Source organism: Melopsittacus undulatus, chromosome 10, assembly GCF_012275295.1.
Source record: "Melopsittacus undulatus isolate bMelUnd1 chromosome 10, bMelUnd1.mat.Z, whole genome shotgun sequence".
In the NCBI taxonomy this organism is placed as follows: domain Eukaryota; kingdom Metazoa; phylum Chordata; class Aves; order Psittaciformes; family Psittaculidae; genus Melopsittacus; species Melopsittacus undulatus.
This window is the reverse complement of record NC_047536.1, coordinates 5,394,365-5,417,974: the sequence shown is the minus strand read 5'-3', so window position 1 is coordinate 5,417,974 and position 23,610 is coordinate 5,394,365. Positions and strand designations below refer to the sequence as shown.

At 50.3% G+C, this 23,610-nt stretch overlaps 2 protein-coding genes across 2 annotated transcripts; both read left to right on the top strand.

The window, feature by feature from the left end:
* Positions 1–3,923: 3,923 nt before the first annotated feature.
* On the top strand, positions 3,924–14,628 carry LOC117436747 (uncharacterized). Its single transcript, XM_034066956.1, has 2 exons — positions 3,924–6,351; positions 12,020–14,628. The coding sequence occupies exons 1-2, from the start codon at positions 3,924–3,926 to the stop codon at positions 14,611–14,613; spliced, it is 5,022 nt and encodes a 1,673-aa protein (XP_033922847.1). The 3' UTR covers positions 14,614–14,628.
* A 5,794-nt stretch (positions 14,629–20,422) lies between these two features.
* Positions 20,423–22,906, top strand: LOC117436730 (protocadherin beta-15-like). Its single transcript, XM_034066846.1, has one exon. The coding sequence runs from the start codon at positions 20,447–20,449 to the stop codon at positions 22,889–22,891; it is 2,445 nt and encodes an 814-aa protein (XP_033922737.1). The 5' UTR covers positions 20,423–20,446; the 3' UTR covers positions 22,892–22,906.
* The last annotated feature ends 704 nt before the right edge of the window (positions 22,907–23,610 follow it).

Here is a 23,610-nt window from a genome sequence, read left to right as displayed (position 1 = left end):
GATGTCATACCATTTCTTTTTCCTCTGGAGCTTCACAGAGAGTTTCCTGTTTGGCCAGGCTGGTCTTCTGACTCAAAAGCTTGACTTATGGCACATGGAATTGCCTACTTATAGGCTGTAATCAAACAGAGTTGTGAGAACATGTTCCTTGTTCTGGGTTAGATTGTAGGGAAACTCCACAAGCTGATTCAAGGGACTTTTTCTGAAGGTGGAATTGAGATGAAATCAGAAAAGGGACTTTGGGTTTGGACTTGTTATTGTTGTTTCTGAATACAGAGGTTTCTTGGTGGGAGTGGGAAGATGTGCTGTTATGACTTTCTGTGTTTTCTGTTAGACAACTGCATTCTCCTTTTTGCCTTTTCTTCTTCTTCTCTTTGAACTCTGAGTATTGTATCTTCCTTTTAAGAAGGATTCTCTCACCCATGTATAATAGTGGACTTTTTGAATGAAGGCAGCGTGGCATGGTATATTTGGAAGCCCTCACGGTGTGTTGTGCTGCAGTTATAAACTCTGCTTTTATAATGTGAGGGACTCTTATGTGTAAAAGCAAAATAACGAGAACTTCCAAATGCTTTGTGTGGAGCAATCAGTCATTGTAGAGCTATTCTTTCTGGAAAAGCTTTCTCCTAGATTCCAAAGAGCCAGGAATATTTTTCACATGTGCCTTGTCTGAGGTAAAGTTGAGTGGGTACAGTTCTTGAGCTGGGAGATGTTGCTGGCAGAACCTTCAGGAAAGTTGTAGGGAGCATGGAATTACCTGCAGACCTCTACGGGTCTCATTGGTATTGAGTGTTTTGCTATGATGGGGCACAGTCATATGCAGATTGGGGTGACCTGTCCTCTACCTTCCTAGAGACCCTGGGTCTGCCTTTGTGTCTGCAAAGCAGGGAGGTGGGGAGAACGACCTGCCCTGACAGCTCCAGATGCAGATGGCAACTGTAAGGCTTTTCAGAACAAAGTGTTTGTGACACTAAAGTTGTAGGAGTTTCAGAAGATGGATGTCACAAAGGTGGCATCCTTTGGTTGTTTTTTTTTTTTTTTTTGGAAGTGATTGGGGCAGCACTAAGAGCTGAGAATTTTGTGAGAAAAACCATCGATCAGGGAGAGGCTTCTTTCCACAAATGTCTCAGTCTTCACTGGCAAGTGCTCTAGCCTCATCACCCAAGCCACAGAGGGCAAGTCATGGACTGGGAGAATGATGACAACTCACTGTAGAGAAGATTAGGCTTGAGACAATATAAAGAACATGAAGATGCAGGAATACACAGAACCTGAAGAGATGCAAGTGGCCAGGATATTAATCATGTTTCAGAAGTCATGTTGGCCAGGATAAGATCCCAGTGACAGAAAAATGGGAAACATTACCCCAGTAATTACAAAAGGAGGCAGAGCCAGGGAACTACAGGCTGATCAGTCTCACCTTACAGCTCTGCAAGATTATGGACCAGATATCCCTGGAATGCATGCAAAAGCTCATGGAATGTAAGGATGTGATTGGTGCCTGCCGACATGGCCTCACTAACATTCCTGAACAATTTGATGGCCTTCCACAATGGGGTTATGGCATGTCTCCATATGGCAAGACCGAATGCTGTCATCTGCTTGGAGTTGGCCAAGGACTTGACTCTGTCCCACCATGCACCCTTCTCCTGAAACTGGAGAAGTAGTTATATGATGAATTCACTTGAAAGGGATATGGATATGGAATTGGAAGAATGATTGCACTCAAAGATTTGTGGTTAATGGCTCGATGTCCAAGTGTCATGTAGTGTTGGTTGATGCAAATCTAAACGTGACCTGGCAAGGCATGCTTCCAGATCTGATATAGTTCTGCTGGAGTGAGCCAACAGGAGTGTCACAAAGATGGTCAGATGAGTGGAGCACTGATACTATCAGAAAACCGTGAGAGAGCTGGGGATGTTCAGCCTGGAGAAGTGAGGGTGTGAGATGGCTTTAGAGCTGATTTCCAAAAGGAGGAGTACAAGGGCAGCTAGTGATAGGACAGCTGATAATGGCTTTAAATTGAAAGAGGGTAGATAAAGATCACATTTTAAGATGAAGTTCTTCCCTGTGAGCCTGGTGATAGACCTGAAGAAGTGGTTTGATGTCACACCCAATGCCTGGTTGGATGGGGCCTGGCAACCTCAATAAGCAGAATGTGTCCCTGGCCATGGCAGAGGGTTGGAACTGCATGAGCTTTAATATCCCTACCAAGCCAAACCATTCACAGATTTCTTCATTCTATGAAATGCAGAGGACTACAGCCATACCTTCTAGAAGGCCCTGATATAAAGATAAGTGCTGAGCAAAGACTCTGCTATCTGGTCAACCTGAGCAGAAACATAGAATCATCTGAGATGGAATAGATCCTTGAGAACATTGAGTCCAACGGTTACTTAACACTGCCAAGGGCACCACAAAACCATGTCCAAAAGTGACATGTCCAGGGATGGTGACTCCACCTCTTTCCTAGGAAGTGTGTGCCAACACTTGACAACCCTTTTAGTGAAGAAGTGTCTCCTAGCATCCAGTCTGGACCTTCCTGGCACAAAGTAAGGCTGTTGTCTCACGTTCTGTCATTTCTTACTTGCAAGAGACTGACTGCATCCTCATTACAATCTCCTTTCAGGCACGGGCCTTGGCTGTCATCTGCTGTGTTCTGTTGCACAAATCCTGTGGTGGAAGAAGAAATTCAATTCACTGTAAGCGAGGAACCTGCAGGCAGCACCCACTTGCTGCTGGTGAGAAAGCCACCAGCAAGCAATCAGTCCCCATAGGTACTTCTTTACCCTGGACAGTGGAAATGAATACAAAGTGCCTGCTGGCAGGATGTCTGAACTGGCTTGAAAAGCTGACATGGGGGAACTCCCAGTTTTCCCTGAGTGGGGTCTCTCTGGCAAACAGTGCTTATTTGCAGTCCTGCATGAAGCTACTCTGCTCAGAATTCTCTACATCTAAGAGGGATGCAGGATTAGGTATGCTAGTCTTCTCCAGTAGTGACAGCTGTAACAAACGGAGTTGTGAAAGACATTTGGGAAAGTCGGTGTGTCTTTCCTCCGGAGATCAAAAGGAACCAGCACCTCCTGGTGTAAAACTGCTGCTTCTCGGATCGTTTCAGCTGGATGGGCCAGGTGTCTGGTGCAGTGCTTAAGTGGAGGTTCTATCACGGATTTAAGAGTGAGATGACGAAAGCCTCTTTCCAGCACTTGAGAGCCTGCATGCACTGCTTTCCTTGCAGAATATTCGTAGGCGGCCTTAAAGGGAGCATTCTTTAAGAAGCGTTGAAGTAGAAGCGATCAGAGAGACTATTCCGGGGGCAGGCACTTTCCGTGCCTTTGCAAGCACAACCACCCTCGGCATCGTCTCGTTGGACGGATTCTGCCCCGCTCCTGCGTGTCCGACCTCGCCTTCGGGGCCGCGAATTTGTGCACGGCTCGCCTCCGCGACGTCACCAGCGTGGGATCTGGGCAGCGGAGGAAGTGATGAGGCAGCTGCCGGCGGCCCCGCGGTGCTCTTGGGGACCCGCAAGCATCCGACAGCCGTGCACGGGACCGTGGAATGAAGTGAGCCGATTGCGCGGTTAGCGTGCAGCGGCGAGTGCAGATCGCCTTCGGGCCGCAGGGTGGTGCTGCCGGCCAAGGGGATGCATAGCTGCTTTCGGAGGGGAGGTGGCTGATTCCACACTGTCCCTGCCCAGCAAAGTCGAGTAGAGCCGAACCCGGTGGAGCAGAGTCACGCAGCGCGGCAAGCTGTGGCCCCTTCCACCCGCTGCAGGGACACGGCGGCCGCACTCCGGACCGCCAGCAGGCCTTGGACAGAGAAAGGGAATTGGATCACCGCACCATCGCTCTGCTGCCGGGCGCCGCTTACTGTGGAGGACTGCGCGGGCCATCCCCGACACGGAGGCTGTCCGCCGCCCCGCCATGGAGACCGCAAGGCAAGTGCTCTGTCTCTGTGTTTTCGTCTCCCTGCCGCACGCTCGCGCCGAGCCCATCCGCTACTCCGTAGCCGAGGAGAGCGAGAGCGGCTCCGTGGTAGCCAACGTGGCGGAGGACGCGGGGCTGGCCCCGGCGCAGCTCTCGGCTCGCCGCGCCCGCCTGCTCTCGGAGGACGGCCGGCAGCACTTTCGCTTAGACCCGGGCAGCGGCCGCCTCGTCGTGGCCGAGAGGCTGGACCGCGAGGAGCTGTGTGGGCAGTCCGCTACCTGCACGCTGCCCTTCGAGCTCCTGCTGGCAAACCCCGTGCAGTTCTTTCGGGTGGAGGTGGCCGTGGAGGACATCAATGACCACGCGCCCGTTTTCCCGGCGGAGCGGGTCACTCTTAAGATACTGGAAAGGAGCGACCCTGGCTCTCGTTTTCCTCTGCAGGGGGCTCGCGACCTGGATGTTGGCAGCAACAGCGTCCAAGGTTATAGAATCTCTCCCGAAAATGAGTACTTTAGTGTTGACTTTGGTAGTCAGTCTCAGGACGCTAAATATATTGAACTGGTCTTGGAAAAGCTACTCGACAGGGAGGAGCAGGCAGAGGTGGATTTCAATCTCATTGCTGTTGATGGGGGCTCTCCACCCAGGAGTGGGACCACCCAAATCCACGTTATCATTCTAGATGTAAATGACAACGCTCCCACATTCACACAGAAGGTTTTCATTGCACAGGTTTTGGAAAATGCCCCAGAGGGTTCTGTTGTTTTCAGAGTAGCAGCAACAGATCGTGATACGGGAGTTAATGGGGACATCTCCTACCAGTTCAGCCAAGCAGGAGACCAGAGCTACTCAGCTTTCGTGATTGACCCCATGAGTGGTGAAATTAAACTCACAAAGCCTCTGGACTTTGAGGCAGCAAAGAAACATGAGCTCAGTGTTCAAGCAACAGATGGTGGGGGCCTCTCAGCAATCTGCAGAGTGTTGGTGGAGGTGGTGGATGTGAATGACAATGCACCAGAGGTGATAATCAGTTCCTTCAGCAGCCCCCTCCCTGAGGACACATTGCCTGGGACAGTCGTTGCCCTGTTTACTGTCAGGGACCGAGATGCTGGTGCCAATGGGAAGATCTCCTGTGCCCTTGAGGACCAGCTGTCATTCTCCTTGCGGCCAGCCTATAAGAATTACTTTGAGCTGGTGACTGTGAGTGCACTGGACAGGGAGGAGATGGCACAGTACATCCTGACAGTCACAGCAGCAGATGCGGGATCACCTCCTCTCACAACCACCCAGACCTTCACAGTGGACATCTCTGATGTGAATGACAATGCACCTGTGTTCAGCCAGACATCATACACCATGTATGTACGTGAGAACAATGTTCCCACAGTGCTTGTTGGGACCGTCATTGCTGCAGATGCTGATGTGGGGCTCAATGGCAAGGTGACCTACTCCCTGGTCCCAGCCCACCTTACAGAGCAGCCTTCCTGCTCCTGCATCTCTGTGAACTCTGAGAATGGAGACGTGTTTGTGCTGCGGCCCCTGGACTATGAGCAGGTGAAGCAGATCGAGGTCTTGGTGCGTGCTTCTGATGCAGGGTCACCTCCTCTTAGTGCTAGTGTTGCTGTCTACATTTCTGTGGTTGATGAGAACGACAATGCCCCACTGGTGCTGTACCCCTCGCAGGACAGCAGCCCTGCATCCAGTGAGCTGGTGCCCATTTCAGCTGAGGCAGGCTACCTCATCACTAAAGTGGTGGCCGTTGATGCTGACTCAGGGCAGAACTCATGGCTCTCGTACCACCTGCTGAAGGCCTCTGATCCTGGGCTCTTTGCGGTGGGTGCCCAAAGTGGGGAGGTGCGACTGAGGAGATCAGTGACAGAGAGAGACGCTGTGAAGCAGAAGCTCATCATACTGGTGCGAGACAATGGGCAGCCACCACTGTCAGCCACTGTGGCACTGAGTGCCCTCCTGCTCAGTGACTTCTCGGACGTGCGCCTACCACACAGCAGCCTGTCCACAGAAGAGAATGAAGGTGCCTCCTTGACAATCTATTTAATAATTTCCTTGGTCTTCGTCTCACTCCTCTTCCTGGTGTCCACAGCAGCCTTCGTCGTTCGCAAGGTGTGCAAGAGAAAGCAGATGAAGGATGGGCATGTGCTTTATGGTGCCAGCAACTTACAGAGCAGCCTGGCTGATGCAGCTGCTGCAGGGACCCTGCCCCACGCCTATTGCTACGAGATCAACCTCACAACGGGCTCTGGCAACAGTGAGTTCAAGTTCCTGAAGCCCATCCTCCCCAGCCTGCCACCACAGCTTCATGCCACAGGTGGGGGTATCAACAATGAGCAAGATTTTCCCCGTGGCACTCTCACTGTGGAGGATGTGGCACCAGACAGCCATGGGGTGCGTTCTGCAGAACAGTTCAATAGTCTGTCCTTTAACTAGCATGGTGTTGGCACAGACAGAGGTTTAGTGTCTCATGACTGTAAGGGATCCCTGCTGTATTTAGAGTTGGCATCAGTGACTTCCCGTAAAAACAAAGTGACAGAAAATACTGACTTCACCTGCTAAAAAAACCCAACCAACCAAACAAAAAAAATTTACAAATCCAACGAAAAAACCTAAAGCTCTCTCTTTCAGGGAACTGCATGTTTCTGCTCTGTTACAGCCATTTCTTAAATGTTTTGAAATTGAGATTTGTTCCAGGATCTTGGTTAATTTTTTTGTCTCAGTTGCTGGCAGACAGGACTATGGACCAATTCCTTCTTGCTGTAACCGAATAACACAGTCAGGCAGATAAACTACAACCTCACTAAAGTGCGTGAGTCATGAAAGCAAGGGCATGGTGAGTACCGTGTAACAGTGTGGTGTGAGTATGCAGCTCCTTCTCCTCTGGGTTCTGGTTGCCTCTGTCTGAGTTGGGTGGGCTCTGTGTGCTTTCTTCTGCTGGTCACGTTGTCTGTCTGTACCTCAGCTGAGTGCCTGCCTACGCTGCTCAAAGGCTAGACACCAAATCAGGCAGTTGCACATATCCAGCCTTTGCACACCATTCCAGCAAAGGAGAAGGAAAGTTGTTTTGACCTTTTGATTACAGCAGTCTCATTGTCCTTAAGGGAGAATGAGGTCTTTCATTTGCCCATAAGGAGTGATGGGATGGGCTGTCTCCTTGGGATGCAGGCAGCATCACAAATGGTATTTGGATAAATTGCAATGGACCAGACCAGACTAGAAATATTTCATTTTGAAGGCAGCTACAGTGATCATCTGGTCCAACTGCCTGACCCCTCAGGGCTTACTGGAAGTTAAAGCATGTTTCTAAGGACATTGTACAATGCCTGTTAAACACTGGCAGGCTTGGGTCATCAACCACTTCCCTAGGAAGCCTGTTGCAGTGTTTGGCCACTCTTTCAGGAAATAAATGCTTCCTAGTATCAAGTCTGTTTCTCCAGTGGTGTGGCTATGAACCTTACCCACTATTACTGGATATAAGGGAGAAGAGTTCATTGCCTTCCTGTCTACCTCCCCTTTTTATGAAGCTGACCCTCACATGCTGTTTAAATTGTGGCATCCAGCAGAGCACACAGTAGTCAAGGTGGGGCCACACCAATGCTGAATGCAGGAGGATAATCAAGACTTGTGAGTGACTGGTTGTGATGGTTTTGATGCCAACAGGATGAAGTTTATAATCTTGGCTGCCAGATCACACTGCTGGCTTCTACTGAGCCCACAGTCCACCAGTACCTCCAGCAGCTGCCTTTCTGCAGGGCTGCCCTCCAGCCTCTGCTTGCCCAATTTAGACTAAAATCCAGAAAAACTACATCCACCCCCTTCTCTTCATCAATGAGTCAGGTGACCTTTGTACCCAGTATGATCTTCTCCATATGTTTTCCAGGAGCTGTTTTCTCACCTGTTGGCGAGACCAACGGGTCTGTAGTGGCCTGTGTCTTTCCTCATGCCCTTTTTGCACACTGGAAGGACATTGTCTAGCTGCTAGTCAGACAGCTCAGGGGTCTGGGCAGCCCTGGGGGCTAACAATTAAATTAAAACTTGAGGCAAGAGAAGCACAGAATGACTTCTTCTCAGTCCCTGTTACTCTCAGGAGGGATCACCTCCCACAAGTAGCAGTCTAATGTTTTCTTTTGACCTTCACTTGCTGGAAATGTACTTAAAAATGCCATTCTTGTCACCTAAAACAACACAGGCCAGTTTCCACTGTGATGCAGTTTTGGCCTCTCGTGTCTTCTCCATGCACATATGAACCACAGCTCTGTAAGCTTCCTGCAATGCCAGACCTTGCTTCCAGATGTCATACCATTTCTTTTTCCTCTGGAGCTTCACAGAGAGTTTCCTGTTTGGCCAGGCTGGTCTTCTGACTCCAAAGCTTGACTTATGGCACATGGAATTGCCTACTTATAGGCTGTAATCAAACAGAGTTGTGAGAACATGTTCCTTGTTCTGGGTTAGATTGTAGGGAAACTCCACAAGCTGATTCAAGGGACTTTTTCTGAAGGTGGAATTGAGATGAAATCAGAAAAGGGACTTTGGGTTTGGACTTGTTATTGTTGTTTCTGAATACAGAGGTTTTTTGGTGGGAGTGGGAAGATGTACTGTTATGACTTTCTGTGTTTTCTGTTAGACAACTGCATTCTCCTTTTTGCCTTTTCTTCTTCTTCTCTTTGAACTCTGAGTATTGTATCTTCCTTTTAAGAAGGATTCTCTCACCCATGTATAATAGTGGACTTTTTGAATGAAGGCAGCGTGGCGTGGTATATTTGGAAGCCCTCACGGTGTGTTGTGCTGCAGTTATAAACTCTGCTTTTGTAATGTGAGGGACTCTTATGTGTAAAAGCAAAATAAAGAGAACATCCAAATGCTTTGTGAGGAGCAATCAGTCATTGTAGAGCTGTTCTTTCTGGAAAAGCTTTCTCCTAGATTCCAAAGAGCCAGGAATATTTTTCACATGTGCCTTGTCTGAGGTAAAGTTGAGTGGGTGCAGTTCTTGAGCTGGGAGATATTGCTGGCAGAACCTTCAGGAAAGTTGTAGGGAGCATGGAATTGCTGGCAGACCTCTACGGGTCTCCTTGGTACTGAGTGTTTTGCTATGATGGGGCGCAGTTATATGCAGATTGGGGTGACCTGTCCTCTACCTTCCTAGAGACCCTGGGTCTGCCTTTGTGTCTGCAAAGCAGGGAGGTGGGGAGAGTTATCTGCCCTGACAGCTCCAGATGCAGATGGCAACTGTAAGGCTTTTCAGGACTAAGTGCTTGTGACACTGAATTTGTAGGAGTTTCAGAAGATGGATGTCACAAAGGTGGCATCCTTTGGTTGGTTTTTTTTTTGGAAGTGTTTGGGGCAGCACTAAGAGCTGAGAATTTGGTGAGAAAAGCTAGCAATCAGGGAGAGGCTTCTTTCCACAAATGTCTCAGTCTTCACTGGCAAGTGCTCTAGCCTCATCACCCAAGCCACAGAGGGCAAGTCGTGGACTGGGAGAATGATGACAACCCACTGTAGAGAAGATCAGGTTTGAGACAATATAAAGAACATGAAGATGCAGAAATACACAGAACCTGGAGAGATGCAAATGGCCAAGATATTCATCATGTTTCAGAAGTCATGTCGGCCAGGATAAGATCCCAGTGACAGAAAAATGGGAAACATTACCCCAGTAATTACAAAAGGAGGCAGAGCCAGGGAACTACAGGCTGATCAGTCTCACCTTACAGCTCTGCAAGTTCATGGACCAGGTCTCCCTGGAATGCATGGAAAAGCTCATGGAATGTAAGGATGTGATTGGTGTCTGCTGACATGGCCTCACTAACATTCCTGAACAATTTGATGGCCTTCCACAACGGGGTTGTGGCCCCACAGTGGGAAGACCGAATGCTGTCATCTACTTGGACTTGGCCAAAAACTTGACTCTGTCCCACCATGCACCCTTCTCCTGAAACTGGAGAAGTAGTTATATGATTAATTTACTTGGAATGGATATGGATATGGAATTGGAAGGATGATTGCACTCAAAGATTTGTGGTTAATGGTTCGATGTCCAAGTGTCATGTAGTGTTGGTTGATGCAAAGCTAAATGTGACCTGGCAAGGCATGCTTCCAGATCTGATATAGTTCTGCTGGAGTGAGCCAACAGGAGTGTCATGAAGATGATCAGAGGAGTGGAGCACTGGTACTATGAGAAAATCGTGAGAGAGTTGGGGTTGTTCAGCCTGGAGAAATGAGGGTGTGAGATGGCTTTAGAGCTGATGTCCAAAAGCAGGAGTACAAGGGCAACTAGAACAGGACAGCTGGAACTAGTGATAGGACAGCTGGTAATGGCTTTAAATTGAAAGAGGGTGGGTAAAGATCAGATTTTAGGAAGAAGTTCTTCCCTGTGAGACTGGTGATAGACTGGAACAAGTGGTTTGATGTCACACCCGATGCCTGGTTGGATGGGGCCTGAGCAACCTCAATAAGCAGAATGTGTCCCTGGCCATGGCAGAGGGCTGGAACTGCATGAGCTTTAAGGTCCCTACCAAGCCAAACCATTCACAGATTTCTTCATTCTATGAAATGCAGAGGACTACAGCCATACCTTCTAGAAGGCCCTGATATAAAGATAAGTGCTGAGCAAAGACTCTGCTATCCGGTCAACCTGAGCAGAAACATAGAATCATCTGAGATGGAATAGATCCTTGAGAACATTGAGTCCAACGGTTACTTAACACTGCCAAGGGCACCACAAAACCATGTCCAAAAGTGACATGTCCAGGGATGGTGACTCCACCTCTTTCCTAGGAAGTGTGTGCCAACACTTGACAACTCTTTTAGTGAAGAAGTGTCTCCTAGCATCCAGTCTGGACCTTCCTGGCACAAAGTGAGGCTGTTGTCTCACGTTCTGTCATTTCTTACTTGCAAGAGTCTGACTGCATCCTCATTACAATCTCCTTTCAGGCACGGGCCTTGGCTGTCATCTGCTGTGTTCTGTTGCACAAATCCTTTGGTGGAAGAAGAAATTCAATTCACTGTAAGCGAGGAACCTGCAGGCAGCACCCACTTGCTGCTGGTGAGAAAGCCACCAGCAAGCAATCAGTCCCCGTAGGGACTTCTTTACCCTGGACAGTGGAAATGAATACAAAGTGCCCTCTGGCAGGAGAAGTCTGAACTGCCTTGTAAAGCTGACATGGCGGAACTCCCTGTTTTCCCTGAGTGGGGTCTATCTGGCAAGCAGTACTTATCTGGAGTCCTGCGTGAAGCTACTCTGCTCAGAATTCTCCACATCTAAGGGGATGCAGGATTAGGTATGCTAATCTTCTCCAATAGTGACAGCTGTAACAAATGGAGTTGTGAAAGACATTTGGGAAAGTCGGTTTGTCTTTCCTCTGGAGATCAGAAGGAACCAGCACCTCCTGGTGTAAAAGTGCTGCTTCTCGGATCGTTTCAGCTGGATGGGCCAGGTGTCTGGTGCAGTGCTTAAGTAGAGGTTCTATCACGGATTTAACAGAGTGAGATGAAGAAAGCCTCTTTCCAGCACTTGAGAGCCTGCATGCACTGCATTTCTGGCGGAATCTTCGTAGGCGGCCTTAAAGGGAGCATTCTTTAAGAAGCGTTGAGGAGGGTAGAAGCGATCAGAGAGAGTATTCCGGGGACAGGCACTTTCCGTGGCTCTGCAAGCACAACCACCCTCGGCATCGTCTCGTTGGGCGGATTCTGCCCTGCTTCTTGCGTGTCCGACCTCGCCTTTGGAGTCGCGAATTGGTGCACGGCTCGCCTCCGGGACGTCACCAGCGATGGGATCTGGGCAGCGGAGGAAGTGATGAGGCAGCTGCCGGCGGCCCCGCGGTGCTCTTGGGGACCCGCAAGCATCCGACAGCCGTGCACGGGACCGTGGAATGAAGTGAGCCGATTGCGCGGTTAGCGTGCAGCGGCGAGTGCAGATCGCCTTCGGGCCGCAGGGTGGTGCTGCCGGCCAAGGGGACGCATAGCTGCTTTCGGAGGGGAGGTGGCTGATTCTACACTGTCCCTGCCCAGCAAAGTCGAGTAGAGCCGAACCCGGTGGAGCAGAGTCACGCAGCGCGGCAAGAGGTGGCACCTTCCACCCGCTGCAGGGACACAGCGGCCGCGCTCTGGACCGCCAGCCGACCTTGGACAGAGAAAAGGAATTCGATCACCGCACCATCGCTCTGCTGCCGGTCGCCACTTACTGTGGAGGACTGCGCGGGCCATCCCCGACACGGAGGCTGTCCGCCGCCCCGCCATGGAGACCGCAAGGCAAGTGCTCTGTCTCTGTGCTTTCCTCTCCCTGCCGCACGCTCGCGCCGAGCCCATCCGCTACTCCGTAGCCGAGGAGAGCGAGAGCGGCTCCGTGGTAGCCAACGTGGCGGAGGACGCGGGGCTGGCCCCGGCGCAGCTCTCGGCTCGCCGCGCCCGCCTGCTCTCGGAGGACGGCCGGCAGCACTTTCGCTTAGACCCGGGCAGCGGCCGCCTCGTCGTGGCCGAGAGGCTGGACCGCGAGGAGCTGTGCGGGCAGTCCGCTACCTGCACGCTGCCCTTCGAGCTCCTGCTGGCAAACCCCGTGCAGTTCTTTCGGGTGGAGGTGGCCGTGGAGGACATCAATGACCACGCGCCCGTTTTCCCGGAGGAGCGGGTCACCATTAAAAGCCCAGAAATGAGCAACCCTGGCTCTCGTTTTCCTCTGCAGGGGGCTCGGGACCTGGATGTTGGCAGCAACGGCATCCAGGCTTATAGAATCTCTCCGGAAAACGAGTACTTTAGTGTTGACTTTGGTAGTCAGTCTCAGGACGCTAAATATATTGAACTGGTCTTGGAAAAGCCACTCGACAGGGAGGAGCAGGCAGAGGTGGATTTCAGTCTCATTGCCGTGGATGGGGGCTCTCCACCCAGGAGTGGGACCACCCAAGTCCACGTTGTCGTTCTAGATGTAAATGACAACGCTCCCACATTCACACGGAAAGTTTTCATTGCACAGGTTTTGGAAAATGCCCCAGAGGGTTCTGTTGTTGTCAGAGTAGCAGCAACAGATCGTGATATGGGAGTTAATGGGGACATCTCCTACCAGTTCAGCCAAGCAGGAGACCAGAGCTACTCAGCTTTTGTGATTGACCCCATGAGTGGTGAAATTAAACTCACAAAGCCTCTGGACTTTGAGGCAGCAAAGAAACATGAGCTCAGTGTTCAAGCAACAGATGGTGGGGGCCTCTCAGCAATCTGCAGAGTGTTGGTGGAAGTGGTGGATGTGAATGACAATGCACCAGAGGTGATAATCAGTTCCTTCAGCAGCCCCATCCCTGAGGACTCATTGCCTGGGACAGTCGTTGCCCTGTTTACTGTCAGGGACCGAGATGCTGGTGCCAATGGGAAGATCTCCTGTGCCCTTGAGGACCAGCTGTCATTCTCCCTGCGGCCAGCGTATAAGAATTACTTTGAGCTGGTGACTGTGAGTGCACTGGACAGGGAGGAGATGGCACGGTACATCCTGACAGTCACAGCAGCAGACGCGGGATCACCTCCTCTCACAACCACCCAGACCTTCACAGTGGACATCTCTGATGTGAATGACAATGCACCTGTGTTCAGCCAGACATCATACACCATGTATGTACGTGAGAACAACGTTCCCACAGTGCTTGTTGGGACCGTCATTGCTGGAGATGCTGATGTGGGGCTCAATGGCAAGGTGACCTACTCCCTGGTCCCAGCCCACCCTACAGAGCAGCCTCCCTGCTCCTGCATCTCTGTGAACTCTGAGAATGGAGATGTGTTTGTGCTGCGGCCCCTGGACTACGAGCAGGTGAAGCAGATCGAGGTCTTGGTGCGTGCCTCTGATGCAGGGTCACCTCCTCTTAGTGCTAGTGTTGCTGTCTACATTTCTGTGGTGGATGAGAATGACAATGCCCCACTGGTGCTGTACCCCTCACAGGACAGCAGCCCTGCATCCAGTGAGCTGGTGCCCATTTCAGCTGAGGCAGGCTACCTCATCACTAAAGTGGTGGCCGTTGATGCTGACTCAGGGCAGAACTCATGGCTCTCGTACCACCTGCTGAAGGCCTCTGATCCTGGGCTGTTTGTGGTGGGTGCCCAAAGTGGGGAGGTGCGACTGAGGAGATCAGTGACAGAGAGAGACGCTGTGAAGCAGAAACTCGTAGTGCTAGTGCGAGACAATGGGCAGCCACCACTGTCAGCCACTGTGGCACTGAGTGCACTCCTGCTCAGTGACTTCTCGGACGTGCGCCTACCACACAGCAGCCTGACCACAGAAGAGAATGAAGGTGCCTCCTTGACAGTCTATTTAATAGTTTCCTTGGTCTTTGTCTCACTCCTCTTCCTGGTGTCCACAGCAGCCTTCGTTGTTCGCAAGGTATGCAAGAGAAAGGAGCTAAAGAATGGGCATGTGCTTTATGGTACCAGCAACTTACAGAGCAGCCTGGCTGACGCAGCTGCTGCAGGGACCCTGCCTCATGCCTATTGCTATGAGATCAACCTCACAACGGGCTCTGGCAACAGTGAGTTCAAGTTCCTGAAGCCCATCCTCCCCAGCCTGCCACCACAGCTTCATGCCACAGGTGGGGGTACCAACAGTGAGCAAGATTTCCCCTGTGGCACTCTCACTGTGGAGGATGTGGCACCAGACAACCATGGGATGCGTTCTGCAGAACAGTTCAATAGTCTATCCTTTAACTAGCATGGTGTTGGCACAGACAGAGGTTTAGTGTCTCATGACTGCAAGGGATCCCTACTAAGATATGTGGTAATGTGACCTCCAGAGTAAATCTGTATATAGAGTTGACATCAGTGACTTCCCATGAAGACAAAGTGACAGAAAATACTGACTTCACCTGCCAAAAAAAACCCAACCACCCAAACAAAAAAAAATTACAAATCCAACAAAAAAACCTGAAGATCTAGCATTCAGGGAACTGCATGTTTCTGCTCTGTTACAGCTATTTCTTAAATGTTTTGAAATTGAGATTTGTTCCAGGATCTTAGTTAATTTTTTGTCTCAGTTGCTGGCAGACTGGACTATGGACCAATTCCTTCTTGCTGTAATGGAATAACACAGTCAGGCAGATAAACTGCAACCTCACTAAAATGTGTGAGTCATGAAAGCAAGGGCATGGTGAGTACCATGAAACAATGTGGTGTGAGTATGCGGCTCCTTCTCATCTGGGTTCTGTTTGCCTCTATCTGAGTTGGGTGGGCTCTGTGTGCTTTCTTCTGCTGGTCACGTTGTCTGTCTGTACCTCAGCTGAGTGCCTGCCTATGCTGCTCAAAGGCTAGACATCAAATCAGGCAGTTGTGCATATCCAGCCTTTGCACACCATTCCAGAAAGGAGAAGGAAAGTTGTTTTGACCTTTTGAGTACAGCAGTCTCATTGTCCTTAAGGGAGAATGAAGTCTTTCATTTGCCCATAAGGAGTGATGGGATGGGCTGTCTCCTTGGGATGCAGGCAGCATCACAAATGGTATTTGGATAAATTGCAATGGACCAGACTCGACTAGAAATATTTCATTTTGAAGGCACCTACAGTGATCATCTGGTCCAACTGCCTGACCCCTCAGGGCTTACTGGAAGTTAAAGCATGTTTCTTAGGACATTGTACAATGCCTGTTAAACACTGACAGGCTTGGGTCATCAACCACTTCCCTAGGAAGCCTGTTGCAGTGTTTGGCCACTCTTTCAGGAAAGAAATGTTTCCTAGTATCAAGTCTGTTTCTCCAGTGGTGTGGCTATGAACCTTACCCACTATTACTAGATATAAGGGAGAAGAGTTCATTGCCTTCCTGTCTACCTCCCGTTTTTAGGAAGCTGACCCTCACATGCTGTTTAAATTGTGGCACCCAGCAGAGCACACAGTAGTCAAGGTGGGGCCACACCAATGCTGAATGCAGGAGGATAATCAAGACTTGTGAGTGACTGGTTGTGATGGTTTTGATGCCAACAGGATGAAGTTTATAATCTTGGCTGCCAGATCACACTGCTGGCTTCTACTGAGCCCACAGTCCACCAGTACCTCCAGCAGCTGCCTTTCTGCAGGGCTGCCCTCCAGCCTCTGCTTGCCCAATTTAGACTAAAATCCAGAAAAACTACATCCACCCCCTTCTCTTCATTAATGAGTCAGGTGACCTTTGTACCCAGTATGATCTTCTCCATATGTTTTCCAGGAGCTGCTTTCTCACCTGTTGGCGAGACCAACGGGTCTGTAGTTGCCTGTGTCTTTCCTCATGCCCTTTTTGCATACTGGAAGGACATTTTCTAGCTGCTAGTCAGACAACTCAGGGGTCTGGGCAGCCCTGGGGGCTAACGATTAAATTAAAACTTGAGGCAAGAGAAGCACGGAATGACTTCTTCTTAGTCCCTGTTACTCTCAGGAGGGATCACCTCCCACAAGTAGCAGTCTAATGTTTTCTTTTGACCTTCACTTGCTAGAAATGTACTTAAAAATGCCATTCTTGTCACCTAAAACAACACAGGCCAGTTTCAACTGTGATGCAGTTTTGGCCTCCCGTGTCTTCTCCATGCATATATGAACCACAGCTCTGTAAGCTTCCTGCAATGCCAGACCTTGCTTCCAGATGTCATACAATTTCTTTTTCCTCTGGAGCTTCCCAGAGAGTTTCCTGTTTGGCCAGTCTGGTCTTCTGACTCAAAAGCTTGACTTATGGCACATGGAATTGCCTACTTATAGGCTGTAATCAAACAGAGTTGTGAGAACATGTTCCTTGTTCTGGGTTAGATTGTAGGGAAACTCCACAAGCTGATTCAAGGGACTTTTTCTGAAGGTGGAATTGAGATGAAATCAGAAAAGGGACTTTGGGTTTGGACTTGTTATTGTTGTTTCTGAATACAGAGGTTTCTTGGTGGGAGTGGGAAGATGTGCTGTTATGACTTTCTGTGTTTTCTGTTAGACAACTGCATTCTCCTTTTTGCCTTTTCTTCTTCTTCTCTTTGAACTCTGAGTATTGTATCTTCCTTTTAAGAAGGATTCTCTCACCCATGTATAATAGTGGACTTTTTGAATGAAGGCAGCGTGGCGTGGTATATTTGGAAGCCCTCACGGTGTGTTGTGCTGCAGTTATAAACTCTGCTTTTGTAATGTGAGGGACTCTTATGTGTAAAAGCAAAATAAAGAGAACTTCCAAATGCTTTGTGTGGAGCAATCAGTCATTGTAGAGCTGTTCTTTCTGGAAAAGCTTTCTCCTAGATTCCAAAGAGCCAGGAATATTTTTCACATGTGCCTTGTCTGAGGTAAAGTTGACTGGGTACAGTTCTTGAGCTGGGAGATGTTGCTGGCAGAACCTTCAGGAAAGTTGTAGGGAGCATGGAATTGCTGGCAGACCTCTACAGGTCTCCTTGGTACTGAGTGTTTTGCTATGATGGGGCACAGTTATATGCAGATTGGGGTGACCTGTCCTCTACCTTCCTAGAGACCCTGGGTCTGCCTTTGTGTCTGCAAAGCAGGGAGATGGGGAGAGTTATCTGCCCTGACAGCTCCAGATGCAGATGGCAACTGTAAGGCTTTTCAGGACTAAGTGCTTGTGACACTGAAGTTGTAGGAGTTTCAGAAGATGGATGTCACAAAGGTGGCATCCTTTGGTTGGTTTTTTTTTTGGAAGTGTTTGGGGCAGCACTAAGAGCTGAGAATTTGGTGAGAAAAGCTAGCAATCAGGGAGAGGCTTCTTTCCACAAATGTCTCAGTCTTCACTGGCAAGTGCTCTAGCCTCATCACCCAAGCCACAGAGGGCAAGTCGTGGACTGGGAGAATGATGACAACCCACTGTAGAGAAGATCAGGTTTGAGACAATATAAAGAACATGAAGATGCAGAAATACACAGAACCTGGAGAGATGCAAATGGCCAAGATATTCATCATGTTTCAGAAGTCATGTCGGCCAGGATAAGATCCCAGTGACAGAAAAATGGGAAACATTACCCCAGTAATTACAAAAGGAGGCAGAGCCAGGGAACTACAGGCTGATCAGTCTCACCTTACAGCTCTGCAAGTTCATGGACCAGGTCTCCCTGGAATGCATGGAAAAGCTCATGGAATGTAAGGATGTGATTGGTGTCTGCTGACATGGCCTCACTAACATTCCTGAACAATTTCATGGCCTTCCACAACGGGGTTGTGGCCCCACAGTGGGAAGACCGAATGCTGTCATCTACTTGGACTTGGCCAAAAACTTGACTCTGTCCCACCATGCACCCTTCTCCTGAAACTGGAGAAGTAGTTATATGATTAATTTACTTGGAATGGATATGGATATGGAATTGGAAGGATGATTGCACTCAAAGATTTGTGGTTAATGGTTCGATGTCCAAGTGTCATGTAGTGTTGGTTGATGCAAAGCTAAATGTGACCTGGCAAGGCATGCTTCCAGATCTGATATAGTTCTGCTGGAGTGAGCCAACAGGAGTGTCATGAAGATGATCAGAGGAGTGGAGCACTGGTACTATGAGAAAATCGTGAGAGAGTTGGGGTTGTTCAGCCTGGAGAAATGAGGGTGTGAGATGGCTTTAGAGCTGATGTCCAAAAGCAGGAGTACAAGGGCAACTAGAACAGGACAGCTGGAACTAGTGATAGGACAGCTGGTAATGGCTTTAAATTGAAAGAGGGTGGGTAAAGATCAGATTTTAGGAAGAAGTTCTTCCCTGTGAGACTGGTGATAGACTGGAACAAGTGGTTTGATGTCACACCCGATGCCTGGTTGGATGGGGCCTGAGCAACCTCAATAAGCAGAATGTGTCCCTGGCCATGGCAGAGGGCTGGAACTGCATGAGCTTTAAGGTCCCTACCAAGCCAAACCATTCACAGATTTCTTCATTCTATGAAATGCAGAGGACTACAGCCATACCTTCTAGAAGGCCCTGATATAAAGATAAGTGCTGAGCAAAGACTCTGCTATCCGGTCAACCTGAGCAGAAACATAGAATCATCTGAGATGGAATAGATCCTTGAGAACATTGAGTCCAACGGTTACTTAACACTGCCAAGGGCACCACAAAACCATGTCCAAAAGTGACATGTCCAGGGATGGTGACTCCACCTCTTTCCTAGGAAGTGTGTGCCAACACTTGACAACTCTTTTAGTGAAGAAGTGTCTCCTAGCATCCAGTCTGGACCTTCCTGGCACAAAGTGAGGCTGTTGTCTCACGTTCTGTCATTTCTTACTTGCAAGAGTCTGACTGCATCCTCATTACAATCTCCTTTCAGGCACGGGCCTTGGCTGTCATCTGCTGTGTTCTGTTGCACAAATCCTTTGGTGGAAGAAGAAATTCAATTCACTGTAAGCGAGGAACCTGCAGGCAGCACCCACTTGCTGCTGGTGAGAAAGCCACCAGCAAGCAATCAGTCCCCGTAGGGACTTCTTTACCCTGGACAGTGGAAATGAATACAAAGTGCCCTCTGGCAGGAGAAGTCTGAACTGCCTTGTAAAGCTGACATGGCGGAACTCCCTGTTTTCCCTGAGTGGGGTCTATCTGGCAAGCAGTACTTATCTGGAGTCCTGCGTGAAGCTACTCTGCTCAGAATTCTCCACATCTAAGGGGATGCAGGATTAGGTATGCTAATCTTCTCCAATAGTGACAGCTGTAACAAATGGAGTTGTGAAAGACATTTGGGAAAGTCGGTTTGTCTTTCCTCTGGAGATCAGAAGGAACCAGCACCTCCTGGTGTAAAAGTGCTGCTTCTCGGATCGTTTCAGCTGGATGGGCCAGGTGTCTGGTGCAGTGCTTAAGTAGAGGTTCTATCACGGATTTAACAGAGTGAGATGAAGAAAGCCTCTTTCCAGCACTTGAGAGCCTGCATGCACTGCATTTCTGGCGGAATCTTCGTAGGCGGCCTTAAAGGGAGCATTCTTTAAGAAGCGTTGAGGAGGGTAGAAGCGATCAGAGAGAGTATTCCGGGGACAGGCACTTTCCGTGGCTCTGCAAGCACAACCACCCTCGGCATCGTCTCGTTGGGCGGATTCTGCCCTGCTTCTGCGTGTCCGACCTCGCCTTTGGAGTCGCGAATTGGTGCACGGCTCGCCTCCGGGACGTCACCAGCGATGGGATCTGGGCAGCGGAGGAAGTGATGAGGCAGCTGCCGGCGGCCCCGCGGTGCTCTTGGGGACCCGCAAGCATCCGACAGCCGTGCACGGGACCGTGGAATGAAGTGAGCCGATTGCGCGGTTAGCGTGCAGCGGCGAGTGCAGATCGCCTTCGGGCCGCAGGGTGGTGCTGCCGGCCAAGGGGACGCATAGCTGCTTTCGGAGGGGAGGTGGCTGATTCTACACTGTCCCTGCCCAGCAAAGTCGAGTAGAGCCGAACCCGGTGGAGCAGAGTCACGCAGCGCGGCAAGAGGTGGCACCTTCCACCCGCTGCAGGGACACAGCGGCCGCGCTCTGGACCGCCAGCCGACCTTGGACAGAGAAAAGGAATTCGATCACCGCACCATCGCTCTGCTGCCGGTCGCCACTTACTGTGGAGGACTGCGCGGGCCATCCCCGACACGGAGGCTGTCCGCCGCCCCGCCATGGAGACCGCAAGGCAAGTGCTCTGTCTCTGTGCTTTCCTCTCCCTGCCGCACGCTCGCGCCGAGCCCATCCGCTACTCCGTAGCCGAGGAGAGCGAGAGCGGCTCCGTGGTAGCCAACGTGGCGGAGGACGCGGGGCTGGCCCCGGCGCAGCTCTCGGCTCGCCGCGCCCGCCTGCTCTCGGAGGACGGCCGGCAGCACTTTCGCTTAGACCCGGGCAGCGGCCGCCTCGTCGTGGCCGAGAGGCTGGACCGCGAGGAGCTGTGCGGGCAGTCCGCTACCTGCACGCTGCCCTTCGAGCTCCTGCTGGCAAACCCCGTGCAGTTCTTTCGGGTGGAGGTGGCCGTGGAGGACATCAATGACCACGCGCCCGTTTTCCCGGAGGAGCGGGTCACTCTTAAGATACTGGAAACGAGCAACCCTGGCTCTCGTTTTCCTCTGCAGGGGGCTCAGGACCTGGATGTTGGCAGCAACGGCGTCCAAGCTTATAGAATCTCTCCGGAAAATGAGTACTTTAGTGTTGACTTTGGTAGTCAGTCTCAGGACGCTAAATATATTGAACTGGTCTTGGAAAAGCTACTCGACAGGGAGGAGCAGGCAGAGGTTGATTTCAATCTCATTGCCGTGGATGGGGGCTCTCCACCCAGGAGTGGCACCACCCAAATTCACGTTGTCATTCTAGATGTAAATGACAACGCTCCCACATTCACACAGAAGGTTTTCATTGCACAGGTTTTGGAAAATGCCCCAGAGGGTTCTGTTGTTGTCAGAGTAGCAGCAACAGATCATGATATGGGAGTTAATGGGGACATCTCCTACCAGTTCAGCCAAGCAGGAGACCAGAGCTACTCAGCTTTTGTGATTGACCCCATGAGTGGTGAAATTAAACTCACAAAGCCTCTGGACTTTGAGGCAGCAAAGAAACATGAGCTCAGTGTTCAAGCAACAGATGGTGGGGGCCTCTCAGCAATCTGCAGAGTGTTGGTGGAAGTGGTGGATGTGAATGACAATGCACCAGAGGTGATAATCAGTTCCTTCAGCAGCCCCATCCCTGAGGACTCATTGCCTGGGACAGTCGTTGCCCTGTTTACTGTCAGGGACCGAGATGCTGGTGCCAATGGGAAGATCTCCTGTGCCCTTGAGGACCAGCTGTCATTCTCCCTGCGGCCAGCGTATAAGAATTACTTTGAGCTGGTGACTGTGAGTGCACTGGACAGGGAGGAGATGGCACGGTACATCCTGACAGTCACAGCAGCAGACGCGGGATCACCTCCTCTCACAACCACCCAGACCTTCACAGTGGACATCTCTGATGTGAATGACAATGCACCTGTGTTCAGCCAGACATCATACACCATGTATGTACGTGAGAACAACGTTCCCACAGTGCTAGTTGGGACCGTCATTGCTGGAGATGCTGATGTGGGGCTCAATGGCAAGGTGACCTACTCCCTGGTCCCAGCCCACTCTACAGAGCAGCCTCCCTGCTCCTGCATCTCTGTGAACTCTGAGAATGGAGATGTGTTTGTGCTGCGGCCCCTGGACTACGAGCAGGTGAAGCAGATCGAGGTCTTGGTGCGTGCCTCTGATGCAGGGTCACCTCCTCTTAGTGCTAGTGTTGCTGTCTACATTTCTGTGGTGGATGAGAATGACAATGCCCCACTGGTGCTGTACCCCTCACAGGACAGCAGCCCTGCATCCAGTGAGCTGGTGCCCATTTCAGCTGAGGCAGGCTACCTCATCACTAAAGTGGTGGCCGTTGATGCTGACTCAGGGCAGAACTCATGGCTCTCGTACCACCTGCTGAAGGCCTCTGATCCTGGGCTGTTTGTGGTGGGTGCCCAAAGTGGGGAGGTGCGACTGAGGAGATCAGTGACAGAGAGAGACACTGTGAAGCAGAAACTCGTAGTGCTAGTGCGAGACAATGGGCAGCCACCACTGTCAGCCACTGCGGCACTGAGTGCACTCCTGCTCAGTGACTTCTCGGACGTGCGCCTACCACACAGCAGCCTGACCACAGAAGAGAATGAAGGTGCCTCCTTGACAGTCTATTTAATAGTTTCCTTGGTCTTTGTCTCACTCCTCTTCCTGGTGTCCACAGCAGCCTTCGTTGTTCGAAAGGTGTGCAAGAGAAAGGAGCTAAAGAATGGGCATGTGCTTTATGGTGCCAGCAACTTACAGAGCAGCCTGGCTGACGCAGCTGCTGCAGGGACCCTGCCTCATGCCTATTGCTATGAGATCAACCTCACAACGGGCTCTGGCAACAGTGAGTTCAAGTTCCTGAAGCCCATCCTCCCCAGCCTGCCACCACAGCTTCATGCCACAGGTGGGGGTACCAACAGTGAGCAAGATTTCCCCTGTGGCACTCTCACTGTGGAGGATGTGGCACCAGACAACCATGGGATGCGTTCTGCAGAACAGTTCAATAGTCTATCCTTTAACTAGCATGGTGTTGGCACAGACAGAGGTTTAGTGTCTCATGACTGCAAGGGATCCCTACTAAGATATGTGGTAATGTGACCTCCAGAGTAAATCTGTATATAGAGTTGACATCAGTGACTTCCCATAAAGACGAAATGACAGAAAATACTGACTTCACCTGCCAAAAAACCCCAACCAACCAAACAAAAAAAAAAAATTACAAATCCAACGAAAAAAACTAAAGCTCTCTCATTCAGGGAACTGCATGTTTCTGCTCTGTTACAGCTATTTCTTAAATGTTTTGAAATTGAGATTTGTTCCAGGATCTTAGTTAATTTTTTGTCTCAGTTGCTGGCAGACTGGACTATGGGCCAATTCCTTCTTGCTGTAATGGAATAACACAGTCAGGCAGATAAACTGCAACCTCACTAAAATGTGTGAGTCATGAAAGCAAGGGCATGGTGAGTACCATGAAACAATGTGGTGTGAGTATGCGGCTCCTTCTCATCTGGGTTCTGTTTGCCTCTATCTGAGTTGGGTGGGCTCTGTGTGCTTTCTTCTGCTGGTCACGTTGTCTGTCTGTACCTCAGCTGAGTGCCTGCCTATGCTGCTCAAAGGCTAGACATCAAATCAGGCAGTTGTGCATATCCAGCCTTTGCACACCATTCCAGAAAGGAGAAGGAAAGTTGTTTTGACCTTTTGAGTACAGCAGTCTCATTGTCCTTAAGGGAGAATGAAGTCTT